The sequence below is a fragment of the Myotis nattereri genome (genome assembly GCF_964212035.1).
Source record: "Myotis nattereri genome assembly, chromosome: 15".
NCBI classification, from domain to species: domain Eukaryota; kingdom Metazoa; phylum Chordata; class Mammalia; order Chiroptera; family Vespertilionidae; genus Myotis; species Myotis nattereri.
The window spans coordinates 26,040,580-26,065,094 of NC_138090.1; the positions used below are offsets into that span (position 1 = coordinate 26,040,580).

Below are 24,515 nucleotides of genomic sequence, written 5' to 3' on the forward strand. Positions count from 1 at the left end.
CCTAACCCCTTTGCCTGCCTGCCTGATCACCCCTAACCCCTCTGCCTGCCTGCCCACGCCTAACCTCTCTGCCTGCCTGCCTGATTGCCCCTAACCCCTCTGCCTGCCTGCCTCTAACCCCTCTGCCTGCCTGCCTAATGCCCCTAACCGCCTCTGCCTGCCTGCCTGATTGCCCCTAACTGCTCTCCCCTGCCAGCCTGATCACCCCAAACTGCTCTCCCCTGCCAGCCTGATCACTCCTAACTGCTCTCCCCTGCTGGCCTGATCACCCCTAACCACCTCTGCCTCGCCCCCCGCCACTGTGGCTTTGTCCAGAAGACATCTGGTCTATCTGGTCTAATTAGCATATTACCCTTTTATTAGCATAGATGTTAACATTAGGGAGAGTTGGGTGAAGGATTTATGGATCCTCGTATACTATTTTTGGAACTTTGTTGTAAATCTAAAATCATCTTAAAATAAAAAGTAACATTTCTTTACCAATAACACATAACCTCAAGCTAATCATGAAAAAGTATCAGATAAACTCACATTAAGAGACTGTCTATAAAATAAGTAACTGCACTCCCAAAGGAGTCAGAGTCATGAATGACCAAACTGTTAGAGGCCAGAGGAAACCAAGGAGACACGACCACTAAATGCAATGTGGGGTACAAAGAACACAAGAGAAAACCAGTGAACTGTGAACAAAGCCTGCAGGTTAATGACCAGACAGGATCAGTGCTCATTTGTTAGTTTTACTAGTTAAATTATGGTCATCTAAGATGTTGGCATTAGAGGAAGCTGAGCAAATAGTATATGAGAACTCTGTATATTATTTTTGCAAATTTCTATAAACCTATGATTATTTCAAAAGAAAGTTTTAATAGAAAACCATTATTTCAAATCATTCATATTAAAAATAACAGAACAGCCCTGGCTGGTGTTACAGTGGTTAGAGTGTTGGCCCACGCACCGAGAAGGGCTGCAGGTTTGCTCCCCAACCCTCGTCAGGGTGCATGCAGGAGGCAACCAATCAATGTGTCTCTCTCACATCAATGTTCCTTCAATGTCTCTCTCTCTCCCCGTCCCTCTCTCCCTGCCACATTCTCTGAAAAAAAAAAATCCTCATACATCAAATACATATATATGTATATGTATACATATACACACAATAAATAAATAAGTAAATAAATAAAATAAATAAAAAGAACATCAGGAAGTGGACAGCAGTTCAAGTTCTGCCAGCTGACACCGAGTAGAAGGGTCCGAGTGAAGCTCTCCATGGGCTCTAAGTGTTGTACGTGGTTCCAGTTTGGAGGCTAGTATTTAGTGTAGAGGGGAAAACACCCTCAGGACCTAGTGAGAAGAAAGGCCTATTCGAAAATTAAACATACTGACCTTGCCTGTGGTTTGTAACTGTTGAGGATTTGATAAGCTCTGAGGAGATCCAGCTTGCCATGGCCTTGCTCAAACATATTGACCCCAGGAAGTCTCCGGGCTGATGCAATCAGGGCCTGCTTCATACTGGCTGGATTCACCAGTTCACGTTTCTGGACTGTGCTGAGGGGGAAAATCATGTATTTTCTCATAAAAGAGTGAAAATCTGATTACTTCTAATTTGCAAATGTGACCTCCAATCTTGTTCTGTCTATAATGAAAGTTTCTTTGGTAGGACCCATGCTAAGCTGAGGATACTGTGTGATCGTATCTGCAACAGACTTGGGAGTGACCAATTATTAGTCTTCCACATGGCCTGTGAGAGCAGTGACTCATAGGGCTAGTACCTGTTTATACTAAATGGATCAGAAAAACATATTTTTCCTACTAAGTCAACCTTACAAATTATAGAAGGCAAGACTAGGTAAGAGGTAGTGGCTCCTCAGGGGAAGCCAGGAGGAAGAGGAAAGCTGGGAAAATGAAAGGAAAATATACAGGTCCTAGAAAGGGAAGTTAATGCCGGATGGGCAAGAAGCGCAGCAACTGAGGGAAGCCCACTGCCTCCACGGCGAGACCCTGCCTTTTTGTTTTGGAAGCCACTATGTGATGCATCACTCTGGAGGATAACACCTGATAGGAACATGCAGACCGGAGACCACCTTGAGAGTTTCATCATCAGGAAGCATCTGGACACACTGAACTCAGCTCTATAGGCTAGAAACTTAGTGACACCTAAGAAGCATCACCCTCTTAAGAATGCTGGCACTAAGACAGTCATTGTTGTACACCTATGTATTATATCACACGTGAATTTTAACTTCTAAGTGTAGGTAAGCAAAAAAGAAAAACTTACTCTAGTTCCTAAATCTTTTTATATGGTGGTTGGTTTTGGAGTGTAAGCAGGTTTTTCTAATGGGTTTAGAGAGGAAATCTGACATAATGAGAAGAGGACATAAAGTAGGACCGATTCTCAACAACAATAAAAGAACTGTTAACAGCTAAGCTACAGGTCAACAACCTTCCCCTCTTCCTGCTGATAGAGCAAGACCAAAGGTTAGGCTCTCGTTCTTCACGGAGCACCGGAGGCCGGAGCACCAGGAGGCCGGAAGCTGAGGAAGCGCTTCCTTGTTGCTCAGTATCTGTTCTGAACTATTAGTCAGGCCATAAAAAATATTCCTGAACTGTCACAGTGGCATTTTCATCTGCTGCAGGGAGATGAGGGAAGTGAAAGCCTTCCTTGACGCTGAAAATATCTGCACTCAGAGATGCCACTGGAAATGGAAAACACATCCTCCTCATCTCCCCACTCATTTGACAGGAGGGGGATTTGACAGACTGAACAGTGGAGCTCAGAACCACGTTCCTGTTAACCATCATGGCAAGTGGGAGCCGTACGCTAATACTTTTTGTTTCATAATCAACAAGAGTAGAAACAAGAGCCCTAGCTAGCGAGTCCAGAAGCCCAAGGGAGCCAGGTAACTCCACAGTTGGCATGCCCTTCCCTCTTCTTTCACTGTATGTAACATGAGGGTGAGAAAAACAACTAGAAGAGAAAGAGAACATTTCCAACAGGCATGTGGTTACTTTCCAAGACTACTCTCACCAATGTCAACAATCTCAAGAATTTGGCTCTGAACTCTAAGGGAAGGATGGGAAAAGGAAGAAAGAGATAAAGACCTACTTTTATGAAGGTTATTAATAAAACACATCTCTAGCATTAGGAGCTAAAATCAACATAAATTTACTTGCTTTTAAAGAGAATTTTAAATATAAAAACATTTACTATCATTTGCCTGTTTTAATTTAATTTTAAAATTAACAGAGTATAACTTTGAAAACTGTAGAGTGTTGTGTTATTGCAACACAAAAGCTCAACTAAAACCTCACCTAGATAAAGTTGTTTCTTTGGAGGGGGCGGGGGTGAAGGTGGGGAGGTAAAATACAAAATAAGTACTAGCTCCTAAGACATCTTCTTATAATTTTGAGAGTAAGCATATCCGACTAAGTCAGAGCACGTGAGCATCAATTCTAGTCAATTATCTTTGAGAACTTCCAGTTTCATTAACTACAAAATGAAGGGTCGATCATTAAGCTCATTCCAACCATAGATGGGATTCAACAAGACAAAGAGAATAGGTCAATTACACAGAGAATCTTGTCTCTCCCAAAGGAGTGGTGACTGCCAGTCCCACTGCCTGGTTTGACAGCTCCTTAGCTAACAGAGAACATTAAAAAGTGAATCCCCCAGGAAATGGAGGATATGGCACGAAAATACTTTACTTTTTGATCCTTGCCTGATATACACACTTGTTTGGATACAACAAGTACAGATGTAGCACAAAAATGGTATAAAAGCAAACAAAATGGGGACACTGTACTTTCCTCTCAATTTTGCCGTGAACCTAAAACTGCTCTTAAAAAAAAGTCTTCAAAAAACAAAAACAAAACCAGACCTCAAACATAAAAAAGTAACAGGTATTATGTCCTTATGTATTGCTTTACGGTTTAGCATTTACAGAGTGTTCCTACATATATGTCCACTAACTCATAAGAATCCTCCCTCAAAGAATAAATCCTGACCTCTTTTGTGGAGATGAAGAAACAGATGGAGCAAGGTCACATGATATGCTCTAAAATTCTAAGTTGGTGGCAAGCAAGACTCAGCTGGTCTGCTGGCACCACCTTCTCTTTGCTAGGCAACACTCACCTTACTAGCAAGGTGACGGCGCCGGCAACCACCGGAGAAGCCACGCTGGTCCCGGAAAGGGCCCGACAGCCCCCTTTCATACCGGAGCCCCTCACTCCAGCACCATAGGTGACAATATCAGGTTTCACACGGCCATAGCCTCCTGGTAGCTCCTAGAAATAAAAGGGGGTTGATTTCTACCATAGCACACACACTGGCACACAGAACAGAAACAGGGTTACTTAAATGGAGTGTAACCTCAGTAAGATACTGGTTTTAGAATGAAATTCACTGCAATACAGAAAACAAGCTTAAATGATAATATAGAAAATACAATTATTTTTGGAGTATTTTATAATAACCAGGGTAATAGGAATGTCATAGAGCAATTACAAAGTGAATTTTTAAAATTTTGTTAGCATGCAAAACTGGAAACTGAAAACTGATTTATCGCTAAATAACTTAAAAATTAGAAATATCTTAGAAAAATCAGACAATTAATACTAAAAATGAAGAAAAGAAAATTTTTCTTTGTAAGAAAAATGTACATAATATAACTGAAGATTTTAATCTTCCACCAGAGGGGAAAGAAACAACCATTCAGAATGATAAATGTAACTGTACGAGTAACAGATAAGTTTTTAACAGAATACCCTGAAATTTCATGGAAATTGAGGCAAAATGAGAATTACAATAGGATCTTATATTCTGTAGAAAGAAGCAATCCAACTGAAGTGAAAATACCTTTCAGGGCGGTCAAACATAAATGGACTTGCATCCAGCTATGGGACCCTGTGTAAAGACACCTTCAACTACAGCCCTGTAAGTAAGTGTCTCAGGAACATTTCTAAGGGCATGGCAATGCATTATAATTCCATGAAAGCACTTCCGAGGGAGCCAGAGAGACATCAATTGGTGGAGGTGTTGTTTCCAAGTATTTAGCCATACAAAGAAAGTGCTGAGGTAGTATAGGTGAATGAATATGAAACATATCCCTGGGACTGACTTTCTCAGGGTGGGCTCTACCCAACTGGTGACAACTGAACATCATCAAGGAGGCATCCAAGTGCACATGGCATGGACCCACTGAGGGGCCAACTGAAAATGGTGCCAGGAGAGGCGATGTTATAGAGGGAGAAGGCTATCCCATAGAGTGGCGCCAGTGCGGACAAGGCCACTATGTTCTCAGGAGGCTGCGAGTCTTTTCTGGGACTTCCCAAGACCTCAAAGCTTGGCACCCTTGAGTTAGAGCACCCAGAGTGATGTGACCCTGAAGACCCTGCGGGGCAGGCAAGAGTGCCTATTGCTGCCTGAGGGAGCATCTAACATTGACTCCACCGCTGTTCTGATGGGTAAAGGAGGACAAATTAGATGCATGATTAAACCCAGAGTAAATGAATTAATTAACTTGTTGGAGTTATTTCCATTTTGTCCAGCTAAATACAATTACTTCTGCGTTAGCAGAGTTGATATTAAATTCTTCTTACTGGCTTCTCTTGCTTCTTAAGGCCAAAAAAATCATCTCACCTAGCACCAAGGAAGACTGCTCACCTTCCTACTACTTAGGACAAGTGGGCATGAGTCCAGTTGACCTACAAAGTGAGTCACTCAGAAATAAGTAAAACTGAAGGGGAACCAGGAAACACCACTCAGAACCTGTCCCTGCCTGCTCACTATAGTCAAGTGGCAGGCCAGATCAACAGGGCCAGATATCTTGTCCTCACAGCCGGCAAGTACCCACAGACCTGGCTATGCCATCCATGCACGTGAGGGTTGGGCTGACAAGCTTTTCTATCTGTGCACTTACAAATACACCCAAAGGCTCTGAGACAAACGGTTCCTTTAGGCACATGAAAAAAAGCCTACCCAGGTAGTCATTCCCCTTGAAGAGAAGCGGGCGATGTTATCCTCAAAGTCAATGCCACCTACTCCAATCACATCCATTTGATCAGCAGGGTTATTCAGAGTGCTAAATGGAGGCACAAAAACACAAGGAAAGAAAAATAATTTTAAGTGAATAATTCAAATAAAGGCAAACCCTCCCAGAAAAATCTAAGACGGTATGAGGCTCTTCTGTGTCAAGACACGCTGCTGGGATGGACTGCAGCTACTTACAGCTGTCCTGTAGAAGGCCAGGCTCACTGCCACCCTCACAATGACCACCCTTTCTTCCTTTTCCTCCCTGTCAACGTATCATACTTCGGTCCAAGACTTTCTTCTTCCTTCACTACCTCTGGCTTGAAGGAATCCCCCTTCTCTAACTTCACAAGATTTAACACTATGATAATTCATCACCTACTTATACATTCTCACATCCCTTTCAAATTGTTCCAAGGGCATTTATCCTGCCTCCCCAGTTAGATCCCACATTCCTCTGGGAAGGAGCTGTAATCACACATTTGCATCTGTCACGGTCAGGAAGTTAGTTTTCAACTGATCGTTTGCAGGGTATTCCCCTTTCCTCACTGGGAATTGTGGAAATGATAACCATTACTCCATAATCTTGAGCTCCTCAAAGGAAAGAGGCAGAGAAAAAACCATGTAATTCTTTTCCATACCTCAAGTGTACGAGATCTGCAAAGAAATTATAGTGAAATTGATAACGACAAAAATGTTTAAACTATAAAATCAAGATATAAATCAGGATGCAGCTAAACTATTTGAAAATATAAAACAACCATTTATGAAAATGCATTTCCGAGCTTTATCTATTTGGTAGTTCGCTACCAAAAAAACAAACTCTGACAATTCAATAACCCAAACTGATTCCAGTGGCTTCACTGAAACTAGTAGCAAGGTTTTAGAGCGTGTGCTTTTGACCAGTTATTTAAACCACACTGAATCAACCCTGGCACTGGCTTTTAGCCCACTGGCCAATGACATGCTACCAAGTGGTTGTTCAGAGGCACCAACAGTGATATTTTACTGTCTGATGCTAAAAATTTATAAATTTCTATGAAAACAAGGAGCAGAGCTTAGAAGTCACTGACAAAACTTCCCACTGTAGTTGATGCAAAAAAAAGCCACCCTCTGACCCTCCCTCTACCTGTCAATCCCTATAATACTTAGTGTGCTTTAAAGAAGGGGAAGCTGCAGCTGCAGACCCCTGCACCGTGAAGTTTAAGTGTCAAGGGTGCAGGACCCTGAGAGAGCTCACAGCAAGGGGACCTGGAGATGCGAGCATCATTTGCAGTGACTGGCAGCTCAATGCCTGCAATAAGTGACCCAGCAATTTGCGTACAATACCGTCATCGAACTACCCGATGCCCAAGCAGTAAGCCAGAACCGCACAAGCTGTGCCATCCTGCTTACATGCCATTCCCATCACTGCAAAGCAGCTGGCAGGTCCGGATCTGTGCAGCTCTACGGGCAGACACAAAGAACGGCACAGGGCCCTCCTCTCCAGGGTTCTTCTCTAATACCCTGGAAACGAACAACTCTTTGATTACAAGCTACTGAGTGCGTGTGACTGCCCAGAGAAGCCACAGGATTTCAGAAGAGCGATTCGTGTATGGCGAAGCAGTCAGAATGGCATGTGGAGGAGCTGGGAGCCCACAGGTGTGAACAGAAGGAAGGCAAGCTAGGAAGGGCGGCAGCAGGAACAGGTGATGGAGACTGGAAAAAACATGGTCTCTAGGGAGACCCAGGAGGAGACTGGAGCTGAGGAAGGTGTACACACAGTAATGGAAAATAAAGCTGAGCCCACAACTTCAGGTGACAATGGCGAACTATGGCAGAGAGCCACAACAGGCCCACCACCTGTTCTTGTAAGTAAAGTTTTACTGGAACACAACCACAACCTTTCATTTACACATTCCAAGGCTGCCTTCACACTACAAGGGCCACACCACATGCCAACAAAGCCTAAGTATTGATTATCTGATCCTTTACAGAAAAAGTTTGGCGACTGCAGCCTAGAATACTGAGGACCTTGAAAATCAAGAAGAAAAATTCTGATTTGATTAGGCAATAATCCACTGAAAAATCTGGAAAAAGAAAACTGCCATGAATTTTAACAGTAGAAACACACAAAAAAGGAAGAAAAAGAAGAGCCACTACGTACAGAGGCCCAGCATTTGTGGTACTTTCCCCATCTAATTTCATCCTCCATACCACCTACATGGGCGGGTGTCATGCCCTCCTGTGACAGGTGAGGAGTCTGAGGCTCAAAGACTGAAGGTCCCATAGCCTACGAGGGGCAGGTGGGACTAGTCTGGCTCACACCTGCACTCTTCCCACAACCCACGTCACCCATGCAGCAAAAGCTGGGGTGGGAAGAGGCTGAAAGGCAGGAAGACCGGCTACAACCCCACTTCATAACTGATGATGCTGAACTGGTAAGGGCTGGCCTTGGGGGGAGACATCAGAAATGGGAGGAGGAGCAAAGTTGAGAAACATTTGAAAGGAAAAAAGAAAACTTGATGAGATTACTTAGAAATCAGTATTTTCCATGGTAGAACTATAGTTATGCCACCTATGATTTAAATATTGCTGATGACACAGAAAAATCCAATATCCTGGACCCTTTACAAGAAGATCACTGACTAAAGAACTATTGAGTCAGAAATATGACTGCCAATATGCATGGTTTTTGGCCTATAAAAACATTAATTTCACATATTCAGCCTAACCCTATGCCCTGAACCCCTTGCATAAGCTCAGCCAGTCCTCAAAGCCACCTGCTCTCCCAGCAGCTCTCCCAGGGATGTGGCCGCGAGGCAGTGAGTGAGTGTTTCTGAGGTCCAGGCACACATCCTCACTGTGTGCACCACAGACACACACGCATTCGGGAGGGAACACATTCATTCGTCTCTACTTCTACCAGGTTAGACACACTAAGGGCAGACACTGCATTTTCTTTGCCCTTTGTGGTGACCTCACACTCTTTGTCACTGCACGGAACCACACATATCTTAGTACCCAATAAAAGAGGGTGACAAATCCTACTGCAAAAGAATTTCAGCACAAGAAATTATTTATATACATTACTGAGAGAATAAATATTGGAGCAGCAGATAAAAATAAGACTGGGAGCCAAGACCGGTTTGGCTCAGTGGATAGAGCATCGGCCTGCGGACTGAGGGGTCCCAGGTTCGATTCTGGTCAAGGGCATGTACCTTGGTTGCGGGCACATCCCCGGTGGGGAGTGTGCAGGAGGCAGCTGGTCGATGTTTCTCTCTCATTGATGTTTCTGACTCTCTGTCTCTCTCCTTTCCTCTCTGTAAAAACTCAATAAAATATATTTAATTAAAAAAAAATAAGACTGGGATCTCTAAACCAAAGTTTTCTGCTTGTGATTCAGTGACTAATGTTCTGTGTCTCATGCTGCTTCGGTTCACCACGCCAGCACAGCACAAAGGGACGTTTCTGTGATACTGTTCTCTCTGCTTTCCCCATCTGATCCCTCTTGTCAACCTCAAGAGCACCACCATCTGTGTTTATTATGCTGTTTTCTCCCATGTTAGTTTTGTTTACTCCTTATCTTTTCTAGAGAGGCAGGCCTCTCATCTATCTACCTCCTCACCCCTGTGCCTCCTACAGAGTGGGTCTCCATAAATACTGCAAAATCCTTTCATTTTCTAACAGATTGACTTTCCTGATTTTGAAGAAAAAAATAAAATAAAACATTAGGCCTCCAAGTTTCTATTTATAACAAAGTAAAAGAGAAATTAAACAGAAACAAGACTGGCCTTGAGTTGATAACTACTGAAGCAAGTGGTAGGAACCTGAGGGTCATTATGCAGCCTACTTTTTTGGTATGCTGAAATTTTCCATATGCAGTTTTAGACAGTTATAAACAGGTATAAATACAAAAACAGACAGACAACAGTTTTTCAGTTATTTTGGGGGGAGAGGGAGGCCACCTCTAAATTCATCCCTATTGGAGATACTTACCCATAAAGAGGCCCATCATTGCCGATAGCAGAAACCATGATTACGTTGTTAGCTGTTAATTCCCACACCTACAAAATTAGCAAGCATTTATTTACAAAAGAACACCGCTTTTAAACAATCAATGGATAACTATCAAAAAATAACCACAACTTTGAAAATTAGTCCTAAGAAATGTACCACTGAAAATGTACCACTACATGGTACTAGTGACTAGACCCTTATAGGCATGAATGTGTTTGATAACTGGTATGTTAGCAAGAATAAAAGCCAGGACATAGGGCTATGCAGCACATGGAGCAGACACTGGCTTTCCAGGCATGTTCAGAAAACATGAGTTATGTGTTTACAAGTACATGAGAAGGAGTCAACAAGACACCATGTCCTACTATCTAATGCAAGTCACTAACCCTCACGTCATCACCCATCTGTCCTTACTAGGCAGGCACCTTGTGAGTGGCAAACCAGCAGCACAGGAGGGATGAAGCATTCAGAGTTGGGCTTGTGAAGGGAGCCATCACCAAGTGCAGTGATATGACCAACCTTGTCGACAAAGGGATGGTCCATGAAGTCAGGGCCGCCGATGCTGAGGTTGAGCACGTCGATCTTCTTTAAGATGGCGTAGTTGAAGGCATCCAGGAACCAGGATGTGTAGGACACCTGGACAATGTTAAGACAGTCTTTCAGGTGTTTCAGTGAAAGTGTCAAAGTGCACAACAGAGTTTTCAATTTTAAGGGTAAAGTATAAACTCTTAGCAGCATGAAGTATTAACTTAAATTGCAGAAATAAACCCCAAGAATAAATAATGTTCCGCAATGTAGACTTCTACATCCAGAAACTCTAAGACTTCATCAAGAGAGCATGTTCTGAGGGCACCTACCTCTCCAGGTCTAAGGTACAGCTTCTTACCTTCAAGTATACCTCCTGAGGCAAAATCCCAAACTTCTAACTGCCCCTCTTACAAAACGATTGATCCTAAGACACTTGTATTAAGTCAAGTTTATTAAACTGAATAATTTAATGTATTTGTCTAATAATCTTTATTGCTAAATAGGTTGAAGGATAAATGGCATCAATAGAAGTTATTTCATAGAACTATTTATCTGATGTTCAATTCCTCCTAGTTCCCTGACAGGAGTTAAATTACTTTGTGTATCACCATTTAGGTATTCCTATAAAATACAAAATTAAACTTATAATAAAATGAGTGTGATAATTAAGTATCATGTTTTCTAAAGGCTTTTAAAAATCAGACTACATATCTGTATTTGCTTGAATATGCAAAAGAAATTCTAGGAGGAGGGGTATAAGAAACTAAGAAACCCTCACATGAGAGATGGGGAAGTAAGGGGCACCTGCCGGACGGGGACAGGGTGGGGAGAACTACCCTGCATTGCCTTTTACACAAATATATAAAACTATGTATCACCAACAGGAATTAAACGTTAAAAATAAATACTAGAACCCTCTCCCTTTCCTAGAAATCGTTTCCAAATGAAGAGTAAGGGAAAAGGCTCCTAAGTCCACACTGCTCAACATGATGCCAAATGCTGGGCTACACAGGTGACCCTCAGGGTCACAACCAGTAGAAGTGAAAACATATAAATGTGATTATTCTCTCATGCAGAAAGTACTAGAAATGTGCCCAAGATGCGGTGGCACAGGAGCCGTAGGCAGGCCCAAAGGAGAGGAAGAAACGGACAGTCAAGGAATCCCTATGCACAGGTACCCCGAAGCAGGGTCTTCAGGGTTCCAGTGAGGCCATGAAGGGGTGGTGCAGAAGGGCAAAGCCATACCAAAGGGACAGTAGAAAGACAGCATGGTTCATGTGGAACATCTGCAGCAGCTCAGCTCGCTGATGTGTGTACATTTAAACCAGCATGGATTTTCTATAGTTTTAATTTTTTACCTTTTAATATCAATTCTTTACATTTCAGGGGTCCTCAACACCTACCTGGTTGTTGGTAAAGACCCTGAAAATATGAAGTTCGGCATCTGGAGCAAATCCCTGGCATTCCCTCATGCTGGCTATCACACCTGCCACAAAAGTGCCGTGGCCCAGCCCTGTTGCCCATAAAAAAAGAAAAGTCAGATAAAAAAGAAAAAAGGGAAAAAAGTCATAAAATTGCTGGTAACGTGTGCCAACATGCAACATTTCAAACCAATTCAAACAGGCTCATTCTCCAAGTCCTTGTGTAGAACCTCTGTCTCTCGGTACTGTCTTCCACTCAGAGGCTGCACCGTACCTGTCTCACTTCTGGATCTAGACAGTCCCGCTCTCTCCCCAACAGAAAGCTTCTCCGCCACCAGGCACCCCTCTCTCTCCTCAAATATCAACTCCCAACATCCTAAGACATTTAGATAAGTTCCCACTAAAAGACAGTAACAACTTGAGTTTGTCTGAATAACTACTGCACACAAACTCTTTAATCATTGACACTCAGACAAAATACTTAACTGCTAAAATGGGGGGTGGGAGTCCTGCAGGAAGCCCACGTGACCAGAAAAAGCCTCACGCATGCTCTCACCACTGTGTGGCCACCTACCATCGTCCAGCGTTCGCTCGTTGGTCCAGTTGGTTCTCTCCTTCACATTTTTGAAGTGGGGATGCTTCTCACTTAGGCCAGTGTCAAAAACAGCAACCCTTACGTTAGCACCTTATCCCAAAAAGAAAGCAAGCACAATCAGGTTTGAGAAACCACCGTTTTGAATTTCTGTCTATAACACACATCCCTCCTTGTGACCCATGGAGAGCATGGCATGAAGGGCCAAAGTTGGCCTAGAGTGCACAAGGTAGGGTAGATGCACCAGGGGTCCTGGCTGGGGAACACCACCATCTGCTGCTAAACAAGATTTGAGGATAAACAAAAAAATCTCGCTGGACACGCAACTGTCACCAGTGCTCAGGAATGAACCACCTCTCCCACTCCTCCTCCGATGATGGATTTCCCCTTGCGGTAATTCCCTCCAAGTCTGCATCCCCTCGTCTCTCTAGAGAGGCACTCACAAAGCACACACCTCTAGGAGCAGGGGAACTAGCCTGACTCTTGACAAGGACAGTGTCTTATTCACTGCTGCTCATTCATGAGAACAAACTCTGCAGAGAGGAGCTGTGAACACGCAGGGGTAATCCTATTTCAAGAAAAAAACACGTTTTTATAATAATGAGTCTATTTCAGATACTAGCCAAAAGCCATCTGCACCAATGTGAAATAATAGATGCTATCAAATCAAGAAATTCTAGAAAACATGTAGGAAAAAAAAAGGTAATTCTATTGTTTAACTGCTAACAGCTGTAATGAAAGCAATGTCTTTCTGGAATGAAAGTTGTGTTTATGTATCAATACTACCTTAAATAATCAGTTATAGTGAGATAACCATCAAAATGCATTACTTTTAAAAATGGCACACATAAAATTGGAAACCATTTGGTTTGGGGAATAAAAAATGTGTTTCTGAAGATTAGAGAATTTGTCTTGTGAAGGAGTTTTCACCTTCAAAAGATAAAATCAAGCAAATATAATCATTTTAATAAAATGTCAGTCCACCAGGTATTAAAAGTTTAAGTGTCTCAGGCATTCTGAAAGGCAGGAGGCTGAGGAAATCAGAGGAGAGGTAAGGGTCTCCAAGTCTAGGAGATATGGGGAAAGACACCTAGGCAAACTGTGATGTGCTGGGGGCTAGGGAAATGGGCTTACATTTAAAAGTTAGGGTCCAAACCTTCACATTAGTTGAAATAGAAATTTTCTGCCATGATGAGTAAGAAAAAAAAATCTTGTTGGACATAAAGGATGTGAGTTTCTTTCATAGGATATGGTCATTATTGTTTCCTGTTCTGAAATAAATGATCAAGTGCAACCGCCAATTACTTAGCCATTCTGCACACAGGGCACCACACTGGAGTGATAAATTCATTTTCATGAAATTGTACAAATCATGAAAGGTAACTATCTTAAATCTCATCTCTTTCCCTGAGAGATTATAGAACTTAGCTGAACAGTGGGCAGTGTTGTGTTTGTTCACGGATCTATCATGAGAAAAGAAATGCTTCGCAATCTACTCCATCTAACCTCAGAAATGGTACAGAAAAATAAGACACACAAAGTGAATAGAATCAAACAATTATAAAAGTAACAGCAACAGGTGCCCAGCACAACAGGAGTCAAAGATGAGGGGCAGCTCAACAAATAATGAGATGCATAGGTGCATGAGGCCACCTGGATTCTGCGCTAGGCACTCAAGAGGGGGGCCTCCTGAACACCAGACCCTACCCTGCTTCCAGGTTCATGGCACACACCTGTATATCCCATCTGCCAAAGCACGTCTGCCTGCAGTGTCTGGGCAACCTGGCGTGGGATGGCTCTCAGCAACCGTCGACTTGAATGTCTTCCAGTAGCATGCCAGAACCCAGAGCCCAGGGAGAGACTGGCTCTTCGCAGGGGACGGGACGACTGCCACTTCTGGCTCCATCGGGTTTCATTACAGGGCACTGTGGGGTCAGCTAGAGCCAAGAAAGGAAATGACATACTTGTCAGAGAGAACAATCACTCTAAACAGCAATGATTACCTTCTGAAATCCTCTTTGAAGGAAAATGGGATTCTCTCCCTTTGCTAGAAGGATTTTCTCAATGCAGTTATATTTATAGCCTCTTATTGGCCATCATTGGGTTCCCAAATAATTTTTTTACCTAAAATTTTCTAACCAGTGTAAGGCAGAAAGATTGATAAAACAATCAATTTTTAAGCAATAAAGTTAATTGTGATACTAAAACTGAAGATTTTTCAACAGCAACTTGTTCTCGCTGAACCAGAAAAAGGGGGAAAGTTGAAGAGAACGGCCACTACTCAACTGTGAAGTTTTACAGCATTTGATTTCTGGGACAGGAAAAAGCCATGTTACCTCATTACACCCATCTCTGGCCGAACATCAATAGGAACTTCTTCCATCTGTATATTTCTCGATATTGTCAGAATGCTTACCTACTAGAATGCCACCTTTCGAAAAGCAAAGAACTATGAAGGAGTCAGGCGCATTTCTGAGGGTGATGGAACTAAATCATATCTTGATTTTGTTGCTGGTACCTGACTGTACACCATCATCAAAACTTGCCAAATTGTTAACTAAAAAGCAGGGACTTCATTATCTGTAAATACTTAATTTTTTAATGCTATAATGAAGAAAAAAATGTACTTCAACTCAGTCTTAAGAAGAGCAAATCTATAATACTCCTGAAGTTCTGTTTCTAAAGCAAATTACTATAATTTTTATCCTGGTCTTACCAGGCTACACCCAAGAAAGTATAGGGGAACTGGAAAAATATATAGTTATGTCAATCTCACTAAGTAATTATTTGCACAGTCCAACTGCAATTATCCGGTACTAAACTTCCTATGTTGATTCTGTTCTTTAAATCAACAGCACAGGACAAAACTGGAGGTACTCACTGAAGAATAATATTTAGAACAAGGGAGGGGCCTGTTCTGTTTTATGTTAAGTACTGAATTCAGTCTGGCTTTACTCTTTGAGAACAATTTAGAAAAACTGAAAAATATTCAAAGGAAAGCAATTCAAACGATGAGGGACTTGAAATCATGTCATATGAGTAAGTGTTGAAGGAACTGGAGATATTATCCTGGAGAGAGGCAATTCTCAAGAGGAGATACCATGAATCTCTTTAAAATACATCTTTTAAGTTCTATCTGGTGGAAAACAGGTTAGCTCTGTCTTAGGGCTCATGGGATAGAGCAGGGATGAGATCCAGAGTAAGACAGGTGTCAGCCTAAAATAAAGCAAAGCCTTCTAACAACAGAGCCACCGGAATAATTAACATTTAATGTATCCTTACAATACCCTAAAACCTGCTGAGGTCTGTTCACATCCACTATTGCATTTCATCTTCATAAGAACCCTATGAGGTAGGTAGTATTATGTCCTACTTTTAGGATGAGAAAAGTTGAAACTTAAAGAAAAACTGGTCACTGCACAAAGTCACGCATAGCACTAAGAGAGTGGGCCCATGGGGAAGTAAATTTTCTCCTAAGTCAAGGATAGTCAAGAACAGTAATAGACAGCCACGGTGGAGAGGCTATAAAGAAGCCTAACCAACACATTCTATGATTACTGTGCTAAAAGTAGGCATTCCCATGCTTCCTAAAATATTCCGAAGCATTTCAAGATAAAAAAGAAACAACATATAATATTTAGCTAATTGTACAAGGTTTGATTTGTTTTTATCTCCCTGGATTGTTTTGAGGCTATTGCTTTTTAAAGAGAAAAAGCACCACAAACATCTGGACTAATAGAAAGAGCCCTGAGGAAGTCAGACACCTGAGACGGGGCTGTGGCTGGTCAGACTATGCAAATGAGTTAGCCTGCTCTCCCCTGTGCATTTTTTTAAAACTCAGAGGTTCTCAGGCCTATTATATGACAAAGGAACAAAAGCGAAGTTTCATTTATTTTTCCTCCCAATGAAAGAAATAATATAGAAGTAGACATTTGTTACTTCAGTTTATAACACTTAGGAAAAACACACACCTTTCCTTTGCTAATACACACACTTTCAAAAATATTATGTAATAAACAGGCAATTAATTTTTGAGGATAAACTCTATCTTGACAAGCCCAAGTTGTAAAGGTGTAGGGAAGAATAAGCCCTCAAACTGAAAAGGAAATAACTGAATTATTTCCATCTTCACACCTGCACAACCTAGGACTGAAATAACCCAGCTGAGGCAGGATCGTGCATGGTCAGGAGGCTCTGAGAAAAACAAATGAAACCAAGGAAAATTTTGCGAGATACTATGAAAGAAATGAAAACATACTGACAGAAGCAACATGCAAGCAAGGAGGAGACTCAAAGGCAGGGGTCCTCAAACTACGGCCCGCGGGCCACATGCAAATACAAATATTGTATTTGTTCCCGTTTTGTTTTTTTTACTTCAAAATAAGATATGTGCAGTGTGCATAGGAATTTGTTCATAGTTTTTTTTTAAACTATAGTCCGGCCCTCCAACGGTCTGAGGGACAGTGAACTGGCCCCCTGTTTAAAAAGTTTGAGGACCCCTGCTCAAAAGCACCAACTTTCATTTCAGAGTGTGAAGGGACATCTCGGCCTCAACGTGTGAAGGCTGAGACAAAACCTAGGTGAAAATCACTCCCAACAGAAACAAAAATCACTATCATCCTCTATTGTAAACTGATTTTTTTTCCTACCAGAACAACATGAAAGCCTCTTTTTTGTTTTTTAAATTCCTGCCAAGAAAATGTTCACAATTGAGGAAACTAGATAAGATGACATGGGTGTGCACTGTACTATTTTTCAACTATTCTACCAGTTCAGTTTTCAAAATAAATTCAAGGGTGGGGTATGAGGGAGGTGGAGCACAACATGGGCGAATATGCACATTCTCTCTCTAAATCCAAGTGAAACAGAAATCGATACACATTAGCCTGGATCTCAGTACTCACGCTCTGCATACTTGAGGGAACGAAAGACTTTCCGTTGGGGTGTTACCCGTTTGATGTTTGGATGATCTTCAAGTGTTAACAGCCCCGCTCTCTGTTTTTCTTTTATCTGAATCACCTCAAAATCACTAGGGTAGTCACTGGATGGATTATTTCGAGGAATAATTCTCCAATTGTTTATTTCACTGCTCTTCAGGGCACTTGAAATAAATGAATTTCTAGCTTTGGCTGTAAAGTATCCATTGAAAGCCACAATATATTCTGAAATCAATGACCACAAATAAAAATAAGAATTTATGTACACATATAACATAAGATTATATCTAATCTAAAATGTCCCTGGTAAAAGAAAACTTATATATTTTAAAACCCACAGTGAAAAGAGCAGTAAACAAAAAGACTGGCTTAAATGTTCTGGACAGCAGTTTCCAGAACTTTATATTAAAATAATGTGTATGAATCCTCTGATCACAGACTACATTACTCAAGATCAGATACCTGTGCTATTTTTTTAAAAAGCAAATACTAACAGAAGTTTGAATATACAGCAAAGAAATACATGTAAGTTTTTCAAACAAGCAAAAGGAACCCAGAGAAGTGAAGGTTCAATTTTATTTTACTGAAAACAGTAACAAAATTTGGAGATTATACAAGACTATTTGCTAGTTATCACATCTGCTCACTTGTACTTCAGTACATTAAACATTTGGCACCTCCAAATTCCCAACCCTCACCAGCTACAATGGCATCTGTTCCATGGAATCAAGGTTTAGGAAAAGAATTCAGAACGTCAATTTCCTTGCTTCATATAAACTAACTACATTGGGGAAAGAAACTTCAGCAGAGTGAACATAATACCCAAGTGCTATGCACTCACCCCACCTGAACTTTATTGTGCAAAGAGTGGGATTTTTTTTTTTTCATAAAAGCTAATGTTTAAAGTAAGTTTGAAACAAAAAGCATAGAAGGAGTCCCTAACATTTAAAAGAATAGCATGCCTAGCTGGCGTGGCTCAGTGGTTTAGCGACAACCTATGAACCAGGAGCTCATGGTGTGATTCCTAGTCGGGGCACATGCCCAGGCTGCGGGCTCGATGCCCAGTGTGGGGCGTGGAGGCAGCTGATCAATGATTCTCTCTCATTATTGATGTATCTCTCTCTCTCTCCCTCTCCTCTCCTCTCTGAAATCAATAAAAAAATATTAAAAAGAATATTATTACCAGATTCCACAACTGTTGAGGAGAATTCCACCTTCAACGTCAGGTGGGAACAGCCAGGACATGGGGCCTTTTCAAAAGATCTCTTTTCCAGTCTGTCACCCAGATGTTTCTTCCCACAGAGCAAAACCACTAGCAGAAGCAGCCAGATGTTGACAAGCTTCATGGTCATAAGTGAATATGGTCATAAAATCGCATAAATTCAAATCACACTTTTTTCTTCCTTGATTATAAGTTAATTTTTGTTTCAGCTAAAAGCTGAAACATTACTGATCAGCCATTTTACAGTCTTGTCCAATGTAAATAAAAGTTAAATTTCATGGCCTTTTGTGATTTGGCCTGAAAAGAGGCTTTCATTTCTTTCTTCGTTTCTTCTCCATCTTGGACATTAGGCTTCTGTCATTCTAGCCCAGACAACTGAGTCCTACACTCCATTGGCACCACAGAACCAAAGTCCAAGGGGATGAGCAATCACTCTGTGAGCCAATCTACAAAACAAAACAAGCATAGAGACATTAGTAGCACACTGACAGACTAGTTAGGATTTAGTTACAGGTGCAATTTAGATAAGAGGGTCAGAAAGATATCCCCATTATAAGGCAAGATAAATGTATGACACAATCACAAAACACATTATTTCACTTTTAGTTACTTCTCATCTCTTTCAATTTCAAAATAAGAAAGGATAAAATAAGTGAGGAAAATGAAGAAAATTAAGGATAAGAAATAACAACAGGAATATTAGGCATATTGGCCCTGATCATCCTGGCAACCAAAGAGAAGCGGAATCACAATACTTTGCTTATCATTTTTATTTTGCTTCTTTTTAAGATTCTGTATTTTCCTATCATTTGCAACTCTTCAGGCATTTTCCCAATCAACACTTTAAATTCGCCATAAATTTCAGTAATTTCTCAGGCAAAAACTTGGTATACACCCTTACTTTCTAGTGTAAAATTAATATCTAAGAACAAACTAATTTTCATTCAAGTCATGTACTTCACACCTTCTTTGAGACACTGTGCTTTAAAAGTATTCAAGTTACACTTCTTCAAATTTTGAAATATTTTTCTGCTAATTCTATGAAAGGAGGATCGAAGGGTTTTTACTATCATTTAATTTATTTTACCTAATGCCTCAAATTAAAGAAATTTAACCTGCTAAATATGTTATAAAACCAGATTATCTATTCATGAGAAGTAATATGAGAGGACAGTTTGTGAAGTAGGCTGTTGCCAAAGAAAATGTTATGTGAGTGTTAAATTACATATACCTTTCAAAATATCTGAATGGTTAAAAAAAAGATCATTCTTCACAATGAAAAAAAGAGCAGCAGTAAAAAACAATGCTGGCTGTGGCATGCCCAGAAAAATCAGTTGCATCGATCACACCAGAAACATAAATAACCCAGCAAGGGGAAGACAGATGAATGAGACAAGACAGGCCTTCTGTTGTCACTTGAAGACTTAGGACAAGGAGTTAGCCCCCTTTCAAGAGAGGTCTGTCAAGCTGTTAACCCATCTTCTATCAGACACTGGTGCTATTGAGTAACAAGGAGTTTGTAGTTTCTGGGACTATCCATATGTGCTTCTATAAACAGGAAAACACTGAGCAAGGGGCAAGAGTCTAAAGAATTTTGATAAGGTCAATAATTAGTACTTTCATTGCTGTAATAACAAATGATCCTGAAAAGTTCTATCTCTGAAACTAAAGACTAAGCTTGGTGACAAGGAGCTCATCAGACAGAAATGAAACTTTAAAAGTTATTTCCATATCAACAGTTAGAACAACGAGTATACCAACCACGAGAACAAAGAAATTAAAAACAGACAAGAATAGAAAGACCAAAGAAAGAAACAGGGGATACCAAAAGCCACTCTAAAAAGTTTCATAGTAATATGCTTGGGATTGAGCCCCAACTGTTTTTGTTTATATTAGACTAGTGGCCTGGTACACAGATTCATGCACACTGAAAGGAAATTAATTAGAAGAAATATTTTAATATCGCTACTCGCCCTTTTTCTATAATAGAAGTGTCAGAGATGAAAGTAGTAAAATGTATATGAAAATAATATATAAATTGATTAATAAACAACAACATGATATAACAAGGACATGATATAAACACAAAAACATATAAAAACCTTGATAAAAACAATGACTGATAAATTGATTAAACTTATTCTAATATCTCCCTGTATACCACATTAAGAGTAAAAACACTTTCAGAGTGCTTGACTAATTTCCCTTCTGATGAAGTACTTACAACTTTAACATGCTCTTTGAACTCGAGAGAAAGCAACATATAACTGACCATGTCCGAAAACAGGTTCAGGTAGGAATATTCCTACTCTGTCTAGAGTTTGTCCTTGTGATTTATTAATAGTCATCGCAAATGCTAGCATCACGGAAAACTGTCTTTGAATTAAGTTAAATGGGAGGCCAGTGTCAGATGGGGACACCGGTTTCTTTTGGCTTCCGATGTACGTTGTGCCTAGTTGGTCTTCAGACATGTTCTGTCCACGCCGCCACTTTCTTTCAGCTTCAGAATGTCAACAAAAACAACCAAATTCACAATCAACAATGACAGATCGAAACACACGCGTGTGATTGGCGTCAGTGAGAGCTTTATATGTATTGTGCATGCGCAAGTCAACGTTTATTTTTAAATTGCTAGTGCGCGTCATATGTACTGGCCAGTTGGACGGAAGGACAGATGGTCGGTCACTTAGCCTTTTATATATATAGCGATGGAGTATCACAGAATATAACTACATGGAGCATATGGTTCACCTAATTATAGTATTACTGGTCAAAGAAACTGAAGCTAATAATCATTGGTGATGAGTGTTCATGTCATATTAAATTACCTTATAGTTAAAAGATTTAAATGGATCTCTCACTTAAATAAACAAATCTGTTAAAACTCTTCTGCCTCAAGCTAAAGAATGTATGACATATTTGGGCTATATATAACACAAATATTAATTAGTGATACTAAAATCAAGTCTTAGACCTAACTGTGTCAGATGCACTGTAATTAAATGTTTCCCCCAAATTCAATGCAGCCTTATGCAGAAGAGATGGCTGATGTTCTCTTACAACTGAGGCAGGAGCCTGACTTTAAAAAATGTCTAAGGCAGCGGTTTTCAACCTGTGGGTTGTGACCCCTTTGGCGGTCGAACGACCCTTTCACAGGGGTTGCCTAAGACCATCCTGCATATCAGATATTTACATTACCATTCATAACAATAGCAGCATTACAGTTATGAAGTAGCAACGAAAATAATTTTACGGTTGGGTCACAACATGAGGAACTGTATTTAAAGGGCCAGAAGGTTGAGAACCACTGGCTAAGGCAATCAGTTCTCTCCCAAATAGAAAACAAAACTTTTTAGGCTTTTGGAAAATAGGACATTGTAATAGCATAAGACATTCTACCTTAATTTACTAGTATTCAGTCAATCATACAAGTTTATAGAGTGTTAAGCAAGTTTAAGACACCGCCAGGTATTGCAGAATAAACAAGTATTGTTAGTAAGTGAAGGACACAGTCCTCCAGGTGTGACCCAGCAAATAGGCCAACCATAACCACAAGCTAAACATGGCATAGGAAAGTCAAGTGTCAAAGTTGAAGCACATGGGGAGTGCCAGGGACACTGGATTGAGGTTCTTCCTGGTGTAGAGGAGGCTTCTGCTGATGAAGTGGATGGCAGCTGGCTCGGATGGAAGCTGAGTTGGTAGGGCTGGAAGTAGGGAAATAAGGAGGGGCAAGGGGCATCCTGAGCAGAGCTGCATCACAGGAGAGGAAAACACAGGCCACACACAGAATCAACAGGTCATCTGTGTGAGGGGGGAGGCAATGAGATGCCAGTCTGGAGAAGCAGAAAGATGAGGGGCAAGGACTTCAAGCAGGTATGAAGTCCGAGCCAGAACATCCAGCAAACAACTGGAAATATAGACCCTCTCCATCCAAAGGGGGTGAACTGGCAGAGATAAAGAGAGCCAGGTGGGACTGCTGAGCAATTTTGTTCACTCGTCCAACTCATTTACTGAGCAACTCTGAGGAGCCGGGAACTGTTCCAGACAGTAGGAACAGAGCAGAAAACACAATAAACAGAAACATCTGACCTCATAGAGCTGACCTTCCATTGTAGGGAGATGGGCAATATACAAGATAATTAAAACATACAGTACTAAGCTAGTGATAAATACTGCACTATATTTTAAAGGAGAAAAAAAGAAAGAAGGGGCTATGACAGTATGACATGTCAGGGGAGGGGCTGAACTTTTAGACAGAGTGCTCCAGAAACCTCTGAGCCACTGATGGAAGCGGGAAGCTCATCAAGCCCTGGGAGAAAGAGAACTGCAGGCACCGGGGAAAGCAAGTGCAAAGCCCGGGGGCAAGGAGCATGCCCAACCTGCGTAAAGAAAGGCAAAGAGGCCAGTGTGGCTGGAGCAGTGAAGGAAGGGCAATCAGGATGAGACGAGGTGACAGGCAGGCAGACTACGGAGGGCCTCGTGGGTCAGAGAAAGGCCGCAGTTTTCACCGTGAATGGGACGGGAACACATGAGCAGAGCAGGAAAGTGACACAGGCAGGAGCAGGGAACCAACTGGCAGACGCCTGTAAAGATGGCTGCTTGGGCCAGGGTGGGGCGGGAGAGGTGATGAAGGTGGTCACATTACAGATGTGACAGCAAAGTTGACAGAATCTGCTGACAACCAGATGTGGCAGGTGTGCAAGTGAGGAGCTAAGGACAAGACCAAGGCCTCTTGCCCCTAACTGAACCTGAGATGGAGAAGGCTGCAGGAAAGCTGGTTTGGGAAACACTAGTAGGAGGTGAGTTCCAAACATGTGAAATTTTAGGAGCATTAGAGTTGTGAGGCCATGACTCAGGACAGAAGGGAACAGGGAGGTAAAAAAAATTCAGTGAAAAAAAGTTTCTATATGAAGAGTGGTCAAATGAAAGAGACCACTGGTTTAGTCACTGCCCCAAAGGGCCACACTAGTGAAGGCCAGCCTACTCTAGTCTCCAAACCCACCGGGCTGGAAGGAAGATAGCCTCAAGTAGAAAAACCTTATGGGATAAATGATATAATTGGGAATGACAGGGACAAAGATACACCTGTTTTGTTTGGATCTGGCTGACCTGCTTATGTATGTTAAAGGTGAATTAAAGTCTGGGTTTTAAGAAGACACTCTCTTCAAAGAGCTATAGATTATAAGTTATGACAGATACCAAGGTTTCTATGGTCTCCCAATCCCAGAATAAGAGGGCTTCAAAATTTAAATTTGCTTTGAGGAAAACAAAAAACACCACCAGGGAGCTAGAGGCACGGGCACTACGGTTGCAACACAGGCCACTTACAACCAACATCTGTGCCTTTGCCTGTTTGTTTTAAAGATGGCCAGTCCCCGCTGACTCCTCTACTGGGCCTTTAAAAGCACAGACTGCACTTTCCCATATCTAAAGCATCTATTCACATGTGTCTATGATGGATCCTTCCTGGCTCTCGTATATAATGCAAACCTGGTGAGCACTCTCCCCAAGGCAGGCTCCAAATAAGGAGCAACAAGTATTAAGCTAAGCACAGAGTATATAAACAGAGACACATACATATACACACATGGGGGGGGGCACTCTTTAAAAAAGACTTCTAACTTTTCCTTTTCTTCCCTTTCTGAATAATTCAGCTGAGGACAAGAAGGCTGGCACTGGTGGGAGTGCCACAGTGGCCCGGTGTGGGAAAATGGAGTCTAAGAGGATCAGAAAGGTGCGTGTGGCGGAGAGGCACCTGGTAAGGGTTGTCAGAGCCTGAATGGGGTGATGGCAA

At 41.5% G+C, this 24,515-nt stretch overlaps 1 protein-coding gene across 1 annotated transcript in view; it reads right to left on the reverse strand.

The window, feature by feature from the left end:
• The window catches only part of MBTPS1 (membrane bound transcription factor peptidase, site 1), a 55,898-nt gene that overhangs the window by 23,451 nt on the left and 7,932 nt on the right, over positions 1-24,515 (reverse strand). Inside the window, exons 2-11 of the mRNA XM_081108117.1 lie at positions 18,683-19,167; positions 17,467-17,724; positions 14,296-14,499; positions 12,545-12,655; positions 11,953-12,062; positions 10,541-10,657; positions 10,001-10,068; positions 5,972-6,074; positions 4,127-4,278; positions 1,381-1,542 (exon numbers count right to left, since the gene is read on the reverse strand). Of these exons, the coding sequence (XP_080964243.1) occupies positions 1,381-1,542; positions 4,127-4,278; positions 5,972-6,074; positions 10,001-10,068; positions 10,541-10,657; positions 11,953-12,062; positions 12,545-12,655; positions 14,296-14,499; positions 17,467-17,724; positions 18,683-18,851 (1,454 nt within the window). The 5' untranslated portion in view covers positions 18,852-19,167. The remainder of the gene's footprint in view (positions 1-1,380; positions 1,543-4,126; positions 4,279-5,971; positions 6,075-10,000; positions 10,069-10,540; positions 10,658-11,952; positions 12,063-12,544; positions 12,656-14,295; positions 14,500-17,466; positions 17,725-18,682; positions 19,168-24,515) is intronic.